This window comes from Vitis riparia, chromosome 18 (genome assembly GCF_004353265.1).
Source record: "Vitis riparia cultivar Riparia Gloire de Montpellier isolate 1030 chromosome 18, EGFV_Vit.rip_1.0, whole genome shotgun sequence".
NCBI classification, from domain to species: domain Eukaryota; kingdom Viridiplantae; phylum Streptophyta; class Magnoliopsida; order Vitales; family Vitaceae; genus Vitis; species Vitis riparia.
The window spans coordinates 34,308,066-34,322,164 of NC_048448.1; the positions used below are offsets into that span (position 1 = coordinate 34,308,066).

Consider the following 14,099-nt stretch of genomic DNA (forward strand, 5'->3'; position numbering starts at 1 on the left):
CGCCTCTTGCTTTTCTTCTATTCTTTCTATTTTTCCTCCAATCTGGCCCCGAAATCCTCCTTCCTCTCCCTGCAACTTTTTACTCCCATATTTTTCTCTCAAACTCTCAAAAAAAAAAAAAAAAAAAAAAAAACCTCCTAAAACCCTCAGTCGATCCACTCTCTTCCTTCTTCTCAACCTCCCATGCTCTTTTTTTTCATGCAAGCTTCTACCAGCTCCCTATTACTGCTCAGATCATCATTTCCTGCTATTTCGTTCTAGCCATCCCCCCTCTTCAACTACTCCTCTGCTCCACTGCTTCAACCACCGCCATGGCAAGGTGGTCACATCGTTGCCATGTGTCTCATGCATGAAGCTAGAAGCCGTCCCCTACTCCTCCAAAAAATAAAAAAGACAGCTCACTCCCGGGTAGCTAATGAGGGGTCTACAAAATGATAACCACAAGTTCTTGATTAATATATAAGGAATTTTGACAAGTTTTGATGAGCTTATAATTTATGCGCAAATATTCTTTCCATTAAATCTTCATTATCTAATAAAACAAGTTTATGGGTTGTTTGGTTAAACTTAATATTTATTACTTAATAATTTAAGTTGATTTTAAATTAAATTATATTTAAGTTATTTACTTAAAACTTATTACTTAATTCCTAAGTTGTTCGATAAAATTAATTTAAAATTTATTCTAAATCATCAAATTAATGTATTTATCCTCATAAATTATAATTAGGGTAAAGAAGTTCAAATAATAGTAGAGATCATGGAGTCGTAAAGGAGACCATGAAAGCAATTAGGATAAATGAGGGTAAAAAGTAAAATAAAGCTATAGACTTAAGAATAGGTTAATTATTTCTATTTACTATTTAAATTTTTTTTGAACTTTAACTCATATCATTAAGTTATTTACAAAATATATTTAATTTATTTAATGATTTAAATTAAATTATTAAGTTACTTTAAGTTATTAACTTGATTTACCAAATACCCTTAGCATACCACAACTGAACACATCATTTACTAAAAGGGAAAAGAAAAAGAAAAATCATTATGAAGCTTCTTCTCTGCATTCAATTAGAAATTAAGAGGTGAAGGTTTGTATCATCGCATAGGATCCTCCAACTATTGTATGGATGCATAAGTGGCTTGGGGAGGCTAAAAAAAGTCATCTTCTTGTCCCACAAACCGTGTGGGGTACGTAGAAAGTAGCAGAGAAAAAGTAATTAATGATCTAATATAAAAAAGATAAATCTTTTCAAGGGAATATAATTCTTTCAAAGAGATGAAGGAAAAGTGAGTCACAGCGATTTTAATACATAAATTAATAGAGAACAAAAAGCAATTCCAAAGGATGAGCTGTCCCTATTTCTACCAACCCCACTATAATGTAATTCCAAAGGAAAAGACAATTGCTAGCTAGCCCTAAAAATGCAAAATAATTGAGAATACATAAGGCAATGCTAGCCCCACAAATTCAAAAGAAATATTTTGAGATGTTGACTTCGTTTACTTTAGAGTCCTGACTTTCTTCCTAGAAGTTTCATAGGAATTTAATGCTTCGTTCTATATTGCTGAAGAGGCCATAAGTAGTCATAGGTAAAGAAATTTTGTTCATTAAAAATATCTTGAAAAATCAGGTATCTATGCAAAATCAAATGCTAAAAGTGACTAATTGGATTTTATTAAGTAACATTTTTTCATAGAACATTATGGTCATGTTTCGTTACCTGAATATAACATAAGATAAGATATGAGAGAGGATTGCATATTCTATCCCATGTTTTGTTGGTAATAGGATAAGTGATGAAATAAATTACCATATCCCTTGGTTAACCAAACACGAGATAACATAAATAGTGAAATATATTATTTTTTATTTTTTTTATATGCCTTTTACATGGGATGTGTTAATCCTAAAGTAAGATATAGGATATACATATCTCATCTATCATAAATTATTGTATACATGAATTATTGTTATATATTAAATAAAATAATATAAACATTATTTATAAAATCTAAATATTTTAATCATTAATATTGTTAGACACAAGAAAATATTCATTTTTTTAAATAGAAAATATTGGAATGCAGTATAAATTTTATTTTAAATGTTGAAAAATAATATATACTTCATTTTAAATTTTTATCCATTTTATAAATTATACATAAGTATAATATAACATATTATATAAGATATATTACCTTAAGATATTATGTCCATTGGATATTATATTCAAGGATATCATTTTTCATTGTAAATTATATTCTAGAATAAATATTTTCAAATCCATGGAATATGGGTTATTTTATTTCATCTTATCCTATCAACCAAAGTCTATGCCCAATGTATGAAGTTGAGCTTTTTATAATGGATGGGTGACATTGCTTAGTCTCATTTTATAGAATCTATAGTTGACTTTAATCTATACCAAATAACCTACTCTTGGCTTTGGCTTTGTGTGGACCCCGTATTTCGGCTCATGCGTTTCCCACTCGATGGTGGGCTCGATTTTTATTCGAAAAATTGATTTTTATTGATTATTTGAAAATGACTTGAAGTCGTCACTTATTTTTGTTTTATTTTTTAAAATGGTAAACAAAATAAGAAAGAAAAACCCTAAGTGTGACTCCTTATTTTGGAAAAGGTGGTCTGTGAAAAACCAGATCGGATTCGGGAGTCAGGTCACTTATCGAGAAGGTACGGTAAAGACCGTAGCACCCCTCTAAGTCCCTAAAGTCGGGTCTCTACTAATAAAATGAAGCAATCGTGACATCTAATAAAGAAAACAATGAATACCCGAATTGATTATGCGCATATGGGAATCAGAAAATGCATAGACACTAATCAAAGTAAAAGTGGGTACGTACCTGGGCATCAAACGATCAATGTGTTATCACAAAAATGGGGTCAGTGTACAATAAAGAGCATAAATATAGCTCACATGTCACCAAATCAAGTACAAAAGTCATCACATGTCACAATTCATTCAAATTGATTTTTATTTTAAAGAAGATTCTTTGATGTAGGGCCCCCACCAAAGCCCGTTTATTTTTTTTGAGTGAATCAATTTCATAAATTCCATCATTTGGAATTACGAAGATAAATTCACACTTATTTTAAAACATTTTAAAAAACGAGGAAAATGTGAAAAAGACTTGCCGAAGAGAAAATGGCGATCTATTTTATTGAAAAGCGGATTTTTGGAACCTAAGAAAAATGCTAAGGATGGGAAAATTTGAAGATTTGAAACTAATTAAAAAAAAACAGAATTGAAGAAATCATTTTAGAAAATGAGGTTTAGGAAATTTATTTTTAAAGTCAAAAGGAAGGAATTCGGGAGGATGACACGTGGCCCTAAGTCGGCCATGCAAAAGGTGGCCATGCAGTGAGTGTCTTCTCCTGTAGCTCCTCTTTGCATCTTCCTCCTATTTGGCTTGCTAACCTCTTAAGAATTTCTTGGATTTCAAGCATTGTTTCTTCAAACCTCTAGCGACTCAAACAGATGCAAAACCTCAGTCTGGTCCACCTCCAGAAACGTGCCTATCACTTTAACTGCCATCTCATTCCCCAACTGATCCAAAAGAGGGTACAAACTTTCACCCAGCATTGTTCTTTGCTGATCAGATGCTACACTTGCATGAGTTGAAGCCAAAGGTGAAATGAGTATTGGCTGTCCAGTTGCAGCATCACGAAGTGGCCTGCCACCCATGTCATAAGGAATTGAAAGCATGCCTCCAGCTACACCTGGCATTGGAGAATCAGGCATATTGAGGCCATGAGGGTAGGGGTAGGCTCGTCCCCCCCCCTTGGGAAGCGTCTGCTGCCGCGTCTGGGGCGCTGGCTGCTGGTTCTGCTACCCAGAATCTGCTCCACGTCTGTCCCTTTGGGTATTAACCCTGCTGACCTTGCTGGACCGGTGGCACAAAGAAATTCGACATAGGAGAAATCTTGACCTTCAAAAATGGCTGGTGATAAGTCCCGGCTCATAGATCACTTCGGTTTCGTTCCCCACTGCTTTTCTAATGGCGTCCAAGACTGTCGTGCCAATTGTTATTCTTCCACTGGCTCCATGCCAAGTAGCTGTCCATCCTCCACGCTTTGCTTGTGAGTTTCAATCTGATTATTGACTACCTAGAACTTCCTATCGTGCACCGTCTTCAAAGGACCTTCCATCTCTCGTTCTTATCTTTCAGTTTCATCAGGCTTCCTTGCATTCTCTCATAGTGATAGCTCCACAGATTTCATCCACATCGGCATATAGAAACCCAGGTCCAGGTAGCAGATACAAAATGCACCAATAAGTAGACGTTGATGAAAACGCAGGCAATAGGCAGGAGGATAGGGAGGACTGAGTCCGGCGGTGAATACGAACAAGCACACCAGCGGCAAGTCTAGCAATCTAGGAGAGTCCATCTTGAGACCCAGAGAACCGAGGAAGTCACCAGACGCGCCCATATCTTCTTAATCATATCGGGATCTGCATGCGGCTGTGCATCAACGTTGGACATAACTGGGATTATGGGAGTTCTGATTTACGTAGCTGCCACCGCTGCAGCCGCCGCTGCTGCCGCTGCGACTGCCGAACCTGTCGGAGCCGCCACCTTTCTTGTTCACGCAGTGCAAAATGTTTCAATAACAGGAGCCGGTTTAGCAAGGTCCGTGGTTTCTATAACGGTATGATCAAATTAATCTCGCTTTTTCCCAACCAATTCCCAGAGCATTTTCACTTGATCCCCTCGTACGGTACAACATAGACACCCTTTATTAACCATGACACGTCTTCAGCCACTGAGGAATGACTAGCAGCCAATGAACCATCAATATCCACCTCGCCGAACTCGTTCTCTATCACAGCAATCCGTTCCATGTTGTGAAGTTAAAATATGATTCGAGAGAGTGGTCTTTCTAGAGCCGAGAAAACCAGTGATTACAGACTTGGTAGTGAAGCTGAGAGGAGTACTTCCAACTGGTTCAGAGTTGCATGCAGCCTCATGAAATCGCATATGGGATTCTTGTTCTCATTACTGATCGACTCCTCTAATTAACATCGATGATTATGAACTTAGGAGGTGCGTCTACCATGTAGCCATTGCCACTCTCCTGTAGCTCTTTCATACCGGCATCACCATTTGGAACAAACCTGATCGTAAAGGAAGCCAGTAGGAACAAATCTGGGTCTTCCAAGGCACCTCACCCCATGCCCTTCACCTTAAACCCTACTCACCACCTGCATCCTCCTCCTTGGATCCTTTTAATCGCCTTTAGATCCACAAGGATATAATCAAACCAGTTTCATTCTCATTGAAGTCCAAAACAGAGCATCCATGAACACAGTCTGGTTAACAAACTCCTGCTTCATTTGAACCAATGCATGGCTCCAGCTATTTTATCAATTACTAGAAGCCAGACTCCATTCCTGGGAGCTTCACTCGCAGAAGGAAACCTCAAGTGTGGGAGCCAAAAACAGAGATTCGGATGGAAACACCCACGCACATAATAGGGAGAAGGAAGCAGAGAATACAATGGAATGAAGCTTTAAAAGAGGATAAACAAAGACCAAACACCCAACAAATATGAAGAAACTTATTTCATTTTTCTTTATCCGTGGGTTTGAAGGTCGGTGGATTAAACTAGGAAAACATCTTAAGAGACAAAATAAATCCAAGATACAAGAAAGTTTTCAAATATCTCACAACCAAACCAAGCACAGTCAGGTTATCCTTGAATGAAACCAGAGAAATAGAGAATGGAACCACAATAACCAAATCAAAACAACCTCACAAACAATGCAAGATGATCGCATGAACCCGAAAATAGAGAAGCATGATGATCATTAATAGCCTATGAACCCAAAGAATCTTACCTAGCCGTGCTCCCCTCAAGTAGAAGTTTGATTCGCTCCAAGCCAACCTTCTCTGCTCAGTTCTAGCTCTCTCAAAAATCCCTCCAAACGGCAGCCAATAGCACCACTACCTCTCACAGTTTGCTGACCTTCAAGCTCTAGGAAATCCCCTCTCTCCCCAGAACCCTCTGCTACTACTCACAATGTTGTTTTTTCTCTCCAGAAACCTCCTCTGTTTTTCTTAGTTTCCTCTCTTTCTAACCTAGTCCCCTCTGCTAATATCTCATTTTTTTTCCCCGGATTTGCCCTCCAAACCATCTCTGCAGAAACAGCCACCCAAAAGCACCACTCTACAGCCTCCTCTCTTTCTCTCTCATCCGCGCCCCCTAACGGCCTGCAGGACCACCTTCTAGAATCCTCCTCCACGTGTCATCCTCATATTTGCCTCCCAAAAAGCAAGGTTGATCCACCTATGACCACTGAGGATGTGACACGTGGCTCGCTGGGTAGTGACACCGGGCTAAAAGTTCTGCAGAAAAGTGAGGTCCCCAAAATGGGGTCTACACTTTGACTTCTTCATCATCCAGATTCTGGATTCTTGTGTTGTCTTTAAAGCTTTAAGAGACTATTTCTATGTAACATATTTTATTTTTCGATATAACATATGCTGCTTTTGTTTTGCGATTTATTAAGCTAGGTTTTATTGTTCAATTTTGTTTGATAATTCAAGAAATAAGATTTTTTTTTTGCTTGGTTTTTTTTGAATTCATCAAATTTTGGTGTTTGGAACAGGCTAATTTCGAATTGAGAGTTGAAATCTCAAAATTTTCATTCTCTGTTCTGCTCTCTCTGCTTCAACGATGGCTGCTGCTTCTTATTCTTCTCAGTGGAGTTATGATGTGTTTCTGAGTTTTAGGGGAGAAGACACCCGCAATAACTTCACTGCCCATCTCTATGACGCCTTGTGCCGGAGAGGAATCAACACTTTCATCGATGATGACAAGCTTGGAAGAGGTGAAGCCATATCTCCAGCTCTTTTTAAAGCGATTGAGAGGTCAATGCATTCTATTATTGTTTTGTCGGAAAATTATGCATCTTCTAGGTGGTGCTTGGAGGAGTTGGTGAAAATAGTAGAGTGCAAGAAAAGCAGGGGACAGAGGGTTCTCCCAATTTTCTACAACGTGGATCCATCAGATGTTCGGAAACAGAGGGGTAAAATTGGAGAAGCACTGGCTAAGCATCAAGAGAACTTGGAGAATTTGGAGAGGGAGAAGGTTTGGAGGGAGGCTCTCACTCAAGTTTCAAATTTATCCGGCTGGGAATCCCGGAATAAGTAATTTTCTAAATCTCATTTTAGCTAGTTATACGTGATGATATGCATGCTGAATTGCTCTGTTGATACACCCATAACATGAATCGGTCTTTATTTTGCAACCAATTATCACAATTGTCATTGAGTTTGTTTATTAAGTTTATGTTTGTTCCAGACAATTTAAGGGAAAATAGAAAGGAAAAAAAATAAAAAGGAACTATGTTTGGTTCTTAGAAAATTTGAGAAAAAATGTGAGAAAAAGAAAAGAGAAAAAGAAAAGAGAAAAGAAAAGTGGAAGAAAAGAAAAAGTGAAAGAAAATAAATTACTTTTATATAGTTTTTCAAACTCATTTTATTTTTTTTTAACTATTTGATATAAAAATCAAATAATTCGAAAATATATAAATTTTTAATTAATTTTAATTTTTCTATTTTCTTTGGTGTTTTTCATACGAATCAATTTTTTTCTATAGTATAACCTATTAAATATATATAAAAAAAAAAAAATTGTTAACATTATTCTTTTTTCTTTAATACTTTCCCAAATCCAAATATCACCTAAGAGTTAGGATTACAAAAAAGGGTTGATGATGAGTTGGTTAGGACTCATTGAATGTGTAAATTATTATTATTATTATGATATTGTTTTTTTAGCATTGCTACCTGGTATGCTCTATTCCAAGTAATAGTTATCATATAATAGGTTTATGAAGCAATACTTATAAGAATTATCTTAATGCAGTTTATTCTTAATTTCCATAGTTGCAATGAATAAAATGATCTCACCTCATTTAATTTTTTTTTTTTACCATCTTTTGTGATCTACTAGACTCATATGTGTTCGTTATCCATTGTGACAGGAATGAGTCAATGCTCATTAAAGAGATCATCACCAATGTTTCAAACGAATTGTTTAGAATGTATTCAAGTGATGAAAAAAATCTAGTTGGAATATTTCCTCGCATAAAAGAAGTAGAATCCCTGCTTTGTTTTGAGTCATCTGATGTTCGCATAGTAGGAATTTGGGGCATGGCTGGCATTGGTAAAACAACACTCGCTAATGTTGTTTATAAGAAAGTCTGTCATCAATTTGAAAGTTCTGCATTTGTTCAAAATGTTGGCGAAGACTTCAAAAAACAAGGTTTAATTGGCTTTCAACAAAAACTTCTTTCTTTATTAGTGGATGATGGAAAGTTGAATATAAGAGGATGCACTTCTATTCAAGCAAGGCTTTGTTCCAAAAAGGTTTTTATTGTGCTTGATGATGTGAAAGATCAGGCGGTACTAGAATACTTAACTGAAAATCAAGATTCATTTGGGCAAGGAAGTAGAATCATTGTCACGACAAAGGATAAACAATTGTTAACTTCAAATTTAGTGAACTACTATGAGATCAGAAAATTAAATGATGATGAAGCCATGAAGGTCCTTTGCCATTATTCCTCAAAACATCAACTTCCAGATTATGATTGTATGGAGCTCTCAAGAAGAGTAACTACTTATGCTCAAGGCCTTCCTTTAGCTCTCAAAATTTTAGGCTCATTTTTATTCGGTATGGAGAGACATGAGTGGAAAAGTTATTTGGAGAAGCTAAAAGACACTCCTAATCCAAAGATCAACCAAGTACTTCGATTAAGTTATGATGAACTAGATCATAAAGTGAAGGATATGTTTCTTGATATTGTATGTTTTTTCAAGGGAGAGGATAAAGATTATGTAGAGGACATATTTGAGGGTTGTGGCTTCTTCCCTTCTTCTGGAATAAGAACTCTTCTTGACAAATCTTTCCTAACTATTTCCAATAACAAGCTCCAAATGCATGATTTAATACAACATATGGGTATGGAAGTTATTCGCGAAAAATCCCCCAAGGATCCTGGAAAATGGAGCAGGTTGTGGTCGCATAAGGATGTCTCCCATGTATTGAAAAAGAATACGGTGAGGATGATGTGCATAAAATTTCTTTTTCATATGTATATATATATTGCATGCTTTTCACTTATCCTTCACTCTTGGTTGGTAGGGAACAGAAGAAGTTGAAGGCATATTCCTTGACTTGTCAAATTTGCAAGAGATACACTTTACCTCGAAAGGATTTGAAAGGATGAACAAACTTAGGCTGCTCAAAGTCTACAAATCTCACATTTGCAAAGACTCTGAATGCCCTTTCAAAATGGAGCAATGTGAAGTGCACTTTTCTCAGAACTTTAAATTTCATTCTGATGATTTGAGATCCTTATATTGGCATGGATACTCTTTGAAATCATTGCCACATGATTTTAACCCAGAGAATCTAGTTGAACTTAACATGCCTTATACCCACATCGAACAACTTTGGAAAGGAATTAAGGTATATATGATTAATTTATTTGTGTTGTTTGGATAATCTGTAAAGTCAAAAGCTAATTTATTTTATCCACTTTTCTTTCATCACAGGATCTTGAGAAATTAAAATTCATGGAACTCAGTCACTCTGAATGCCTCGTGGAAATCCCTGATTTAGAAAGGGCTAGCAATCTTGAAAGGTTGGTCCTTGAAGGTTGTACTAAATTGAGTTCAGTTCACCCATCCCTTTCAGTTCTTAAGAAACTAGTTTTCTTGAGTTTAAGAGACTGTATAAAACTTAGGGATTTTCCAGAGAGTATTGAGTTAGAATCTCTTCAAATCCTTATCCTTTCTGGTTGCTCAAAACTTAAGAAGTTTCCTGAGATCAAAGGGTATATGAAACGTTTATCAGAGCTCTTTTTAGATGGGACAGCTATAGAAGAACTACCCTCATCAATTGAGTATGCTACCGGGCTTGTTATATTGGATCTAACAAACTGCAAAATGCTCAGAAGTCTTCCAAATGGTATCTGTAATTTGAAATCTCTTGAAACCCTACTACTTTCTGATTGCTCAAAGCTTGAAAGTTTGCCACAGAATTTTGGGAAATTAAAACGGTTAAGGAAGCTTTATGCAGACCGAATTCCTATAAGAGCTTTGCCTACCTCCTTTGCTGATTTGAGAAACCTTCAAGTATTATCTTTTCATGGATGTAAAGGACTGAATTCCCCTGATTTCTTCTTGCCTCCTTTGTCAGCTTTAGGCTTCTTAAAAGACCTAAATTTGAGTGACTGCAATATAATGGATGGGTCACAATTGAGTAGCCTTAGCCTCTTGTTGTCATTGAAGAAGTTAAATTTAAGTGGGAACAAATTTGCTAGTCTGCCTTCAAGCATCAGTCAATTTCCTCAGCTGACAGTACTTAAGTTGCTAAACTGCAGGAGGCTTGGGGCCTTACCGGAGCTTCCATCAAGCGTAGAAGTAATAAATGCACATAATTGCATATCATTGGAGACAATCTCAAATCAAAGTCATTACACAGGGCTTAGGCATGCTATATTTACCAATTGTTTCAAAATGAAGGAGCATCAAAGGAACATGGAATCTAGTTTTGGGACTGTGGTAGCTAATATTCACCAATTTGGATCGAGATCCAGCTATCCTCAGGTATGTTCTCTCTCTATATGATGTCATCATTTTGATAATATGGAAAAACATGTATGTTGTGGAAAAACAATTTCTATTCTATTTTCGAGTTCTTTTAAGATAAAACATATTTATTTATTAGTTCATAATTTAACCTTGATCTATTTTTTTCTTGGAACAATCATTCATATGTTAACAATATCTCAAATCAGAAAAAATAAAAATAAAAATAAAAATGAACAGGAAGGAAACCTTAACCTTGTAGAATTCCTGAAGTTTTGCTGTACTTTCCAAAACTGTCTTTTGCAATGAAAGGAAGTTTCCACTTCTCTTTGTTTCCTCAAAGTTTTAAAAATATTATAATTAAAATTTGAAAATCAAAATATAGCAATCAAACACATCTTGTAGAAAATTTGAAATTTTTGTTTCTGGAAAAAAAAAAAATCCATATAATGATGTAGTGCCTAAGTGAACCCTAATTTAATTTGTGGCAATCTTCTTTGATCTCAATGTCATCATGACTTTGATTGTATAGGATCATGGAAGGCCCCTTCTATTCAGGATTTTAATCCCTGGAAGTGGAATACCGGATTGGTTCAGCCATCAGAACAAGGGGTGGATAGTTAGAAAGTCACCTCCAAAGAATTGGAAAAATAGTAACTTTCTGGGTTTTGCTCTTTGTGCTGTCCTTCGTCTCAAGGATCTGATCCATCAAGAGATGCATTATTTAACATATGGCATTTCCAGTGATGGAACACATGTGCCTTCCATGAGAGATTTCATCCCTCACCGTTTTGAAAATGGATTAATTGAGTCAGATCATATATGGATGGCATATGCGCCTGCACCATGCAAGAGCTGGGATGACTCAGAGGCTATTATCGTTTCATTTATGATATCTGGTTCTCGCAACACAGTGAAGAGTTGTGGGTTTCGGCTAGTGTACGCTGAAGATGTTAGAGACAACAATGCAACAATGATCCAACACATCTCTCCTCCTCAACATTCAAGTGTTATCCTTGAAGAACTTGACCACTCAATTCCTGAAGATGGCAAAGCCGGGAGTAGCCTTGACCCTAGGGAACCCAGTGGAAGTGGCTGCTCCTACACAAGCTTAGAATTACAGAATGAAGATGAGTACCACACTGCTGACGATCTCAGTAGCAGTGACTACTCGAATGAGGACTTGGAATCAAAGAGTATTGATTACTGCTACACTCATGAAGAGGACCAAGCTCTAGCAGAATGTACAGCACGCATGCAGGAACAGTGGATGAGGGCAAATGCAGTGGCAATGACACACACACCTGCAACAGAGCACAGGAAGAAGAGAGCAAAAATCTTGAAATGAGATCCACTTTTGCTTTTGGATTGATTTTCTTCTGGGATGAAGGGAAGAACCCCATGATAGAAAAATGGATAACAAAGGAGGAAGAGCAAAGGATGATTTGAATCTCCATAAATCTTTTCTCCCACTCTTTGAATTTCAAAATATACAAATTCTCCCTTTCATGGTGAAGAACTCTCCTATTTGCTCATTTCCTGGACCGCATCTTTTATTCAAATGGGAACAGGGCATTGTGAAAGGAATCTCTCAACTTCTTAGTACGTTACTCATTTCTTATCACAAGTTTACATCATTTTGTGGTGTATAGTTGTATTTTTTTATTATATGCATGGGACTTTAACCATATAAATTCGAAGTTACCTATTCTAACAAAATTGTGGATTGAAGATTTTGCTCGAAACTGAACCAATTGCAGCAACATTGCGATTGCTACTTTACTGAAAACTCAGCCTGTGTCAACTGAAATGCAGAATCCAATGATTATCCAATCCAGATCCCATCCTAAGAATTCAGGTGTATTCTTTGTTAATGGGGTACCCCAGTTCAATAAGTCGGAGTGAAGATGAAATTCTCATTGATTGCAGCTAACCAAACAGAGGGACAAAATCATTGAAGAATGAAACTGGTATTTCCATGCTTTACCTCAATATTCTCTTTTGTTCATTTCTTCACCACTGAGAGATTCACAACTTTTTGGTATATAATTCTCACTTGTTCGTTACCACAAGTTTACAGTAGTGCTATGAAAAACTTAAAGATGCCCCAGAATTGTTATCTATTGATTAATTATCAAGGGTAATCCAAAGCCAGTGGATTTGTTACAATTGCATTACAATATATTGTCTGAAATTATGAAAGTAATTAATGATTAATCTCGATACAAACAAGGCTATATGTCTATATATACTTTTCTACACAGCCAAATCATACAGCCACAGTAAATGGGAAAATCCTGTCATTGACGGTTCTTTTTCCCGTTTTTTAGGTTCCTGCCAACCTGGTGCTCTCTCGAACAAGGGTTTTCAAGTCATTCATCCCGTCCTTGTTGCATCCAAGAAAACCATCCGGTAAGTATTATCATCGATAACATCAGCAACCTTTTTAGTAACATCAGCCGGCTGAGGTTGCGGAGAGGAAGATTTCCCAGCATGTGGAGGCTACCAATAATTGGAAACTCCTGGGGACTGGGGTGGTAGTTTCCGGTGGCTTGCTCATAGTTGTTGGCTCCAAGAATGACTCGGAGAAAAGTAATGGTGAAAAGATGGGAAGGGAAGGGTTTGTGGGATGTTCGTTCAAGAATCAAGACTGAGTGGGGAAAATTTACCTATCAAAATAAATAAATAATTACACTTTTGATTGATGAATTAGATTAGTGTATTTTATGGAGAGTTTACATTTAGATAGAGTGATAAGTCCGAATTCATGGGCTACATCAGGCTCCTGACATTTAGATCAGTGTATTGTATTGCTTTCCTATTTCTCATATGAGATTGTTAATGATTCAGGCCCATTTTTGGTGTTATCAAAAACAGTTTTAGATCTAATTTTTAACAACAGTTTTTTTTTTTTGGTTTTCAGAAATAAAAATGTGTGTGGGAATTGAATACTAAAAAATAGTTTTTGTTCTCATAACCAAAAAATTTAAAAATATATATATATGTTTGATTGAATTAATAAAAACATTTTTTAAGAAACAATTCGAAAAAACTTATTTGAAAGTTATTGTTGTTGGTTTTGTTTTTTAAAGTTGAGTATTTCCTTTAATTAACTTAATATTATAAGTATATAAATAATTTTTACATTCACACTTTATAAAAAAATAAAAATGTTCTATTTTGAAATTCATTTACATCGGTTGTAATTATTTTAAAACAAATGATTATTTTGTAAATATGTGTAAATATGTTTGATTTTAATAATTGAAAAACTATCCTATCAAAATATCATAAATAGGTAAATATCAATAACTAGATTTTACTATGATATATCAAATAATAATGCATCATACTTGCAAATTTGTCATCTATTTTTTTTAATAATATAAAAAATTAATTAATAATGATATATTTATGATATTTTTTTCAAGAATATTATAATTTTATTTAACATTAAATTTTATTTTATA

General features: G+C 35.7%; 1 protein-coding gene and 1 long non-coding RNA gene across 2 annotated transcripts; both read left to right on the plus strand.

The window, feature by feature from the left end:
• The first annotated feature begins 6,646 nt into the window (after positions 1-6,646).
• Positions 6,647-11,977, plus strand: LOC117905764 (disease resistance protein RUN1-like). Its single transcript, XM_034818639.1, has 5 exons — positions 6,647-7,176; positions 8,016-9,093; positions 9,179-9,505; positions 9,592-10,647; positions 11,162-11,977. Exons 1-5 carry the CDS (start codon positions 6,704-6,706, stop codon positions 11,975-11,977), a joined length of 3,750 nt encoding a protein of 1,249 aa, XP_034674530.1. The 5' UTR covers positions 6,647-6,703.
• Positions 11,978-12,079: 102 nt separating this feature from the next.
• On the plus strand, positions 12,080-13,277 carry LOC117907601. The gene is made up of 3 exons (XR_004650021.1): positions 12,080-12,231; positions 12,390-12,599; positions 12,960-13,277. It is a non-coding gene; the product is annotated as an uncharacterized LOC117907601 (long non-coding RNA).
• Positions 13,278-14,099: the final 822 nt, after the last annotated feature.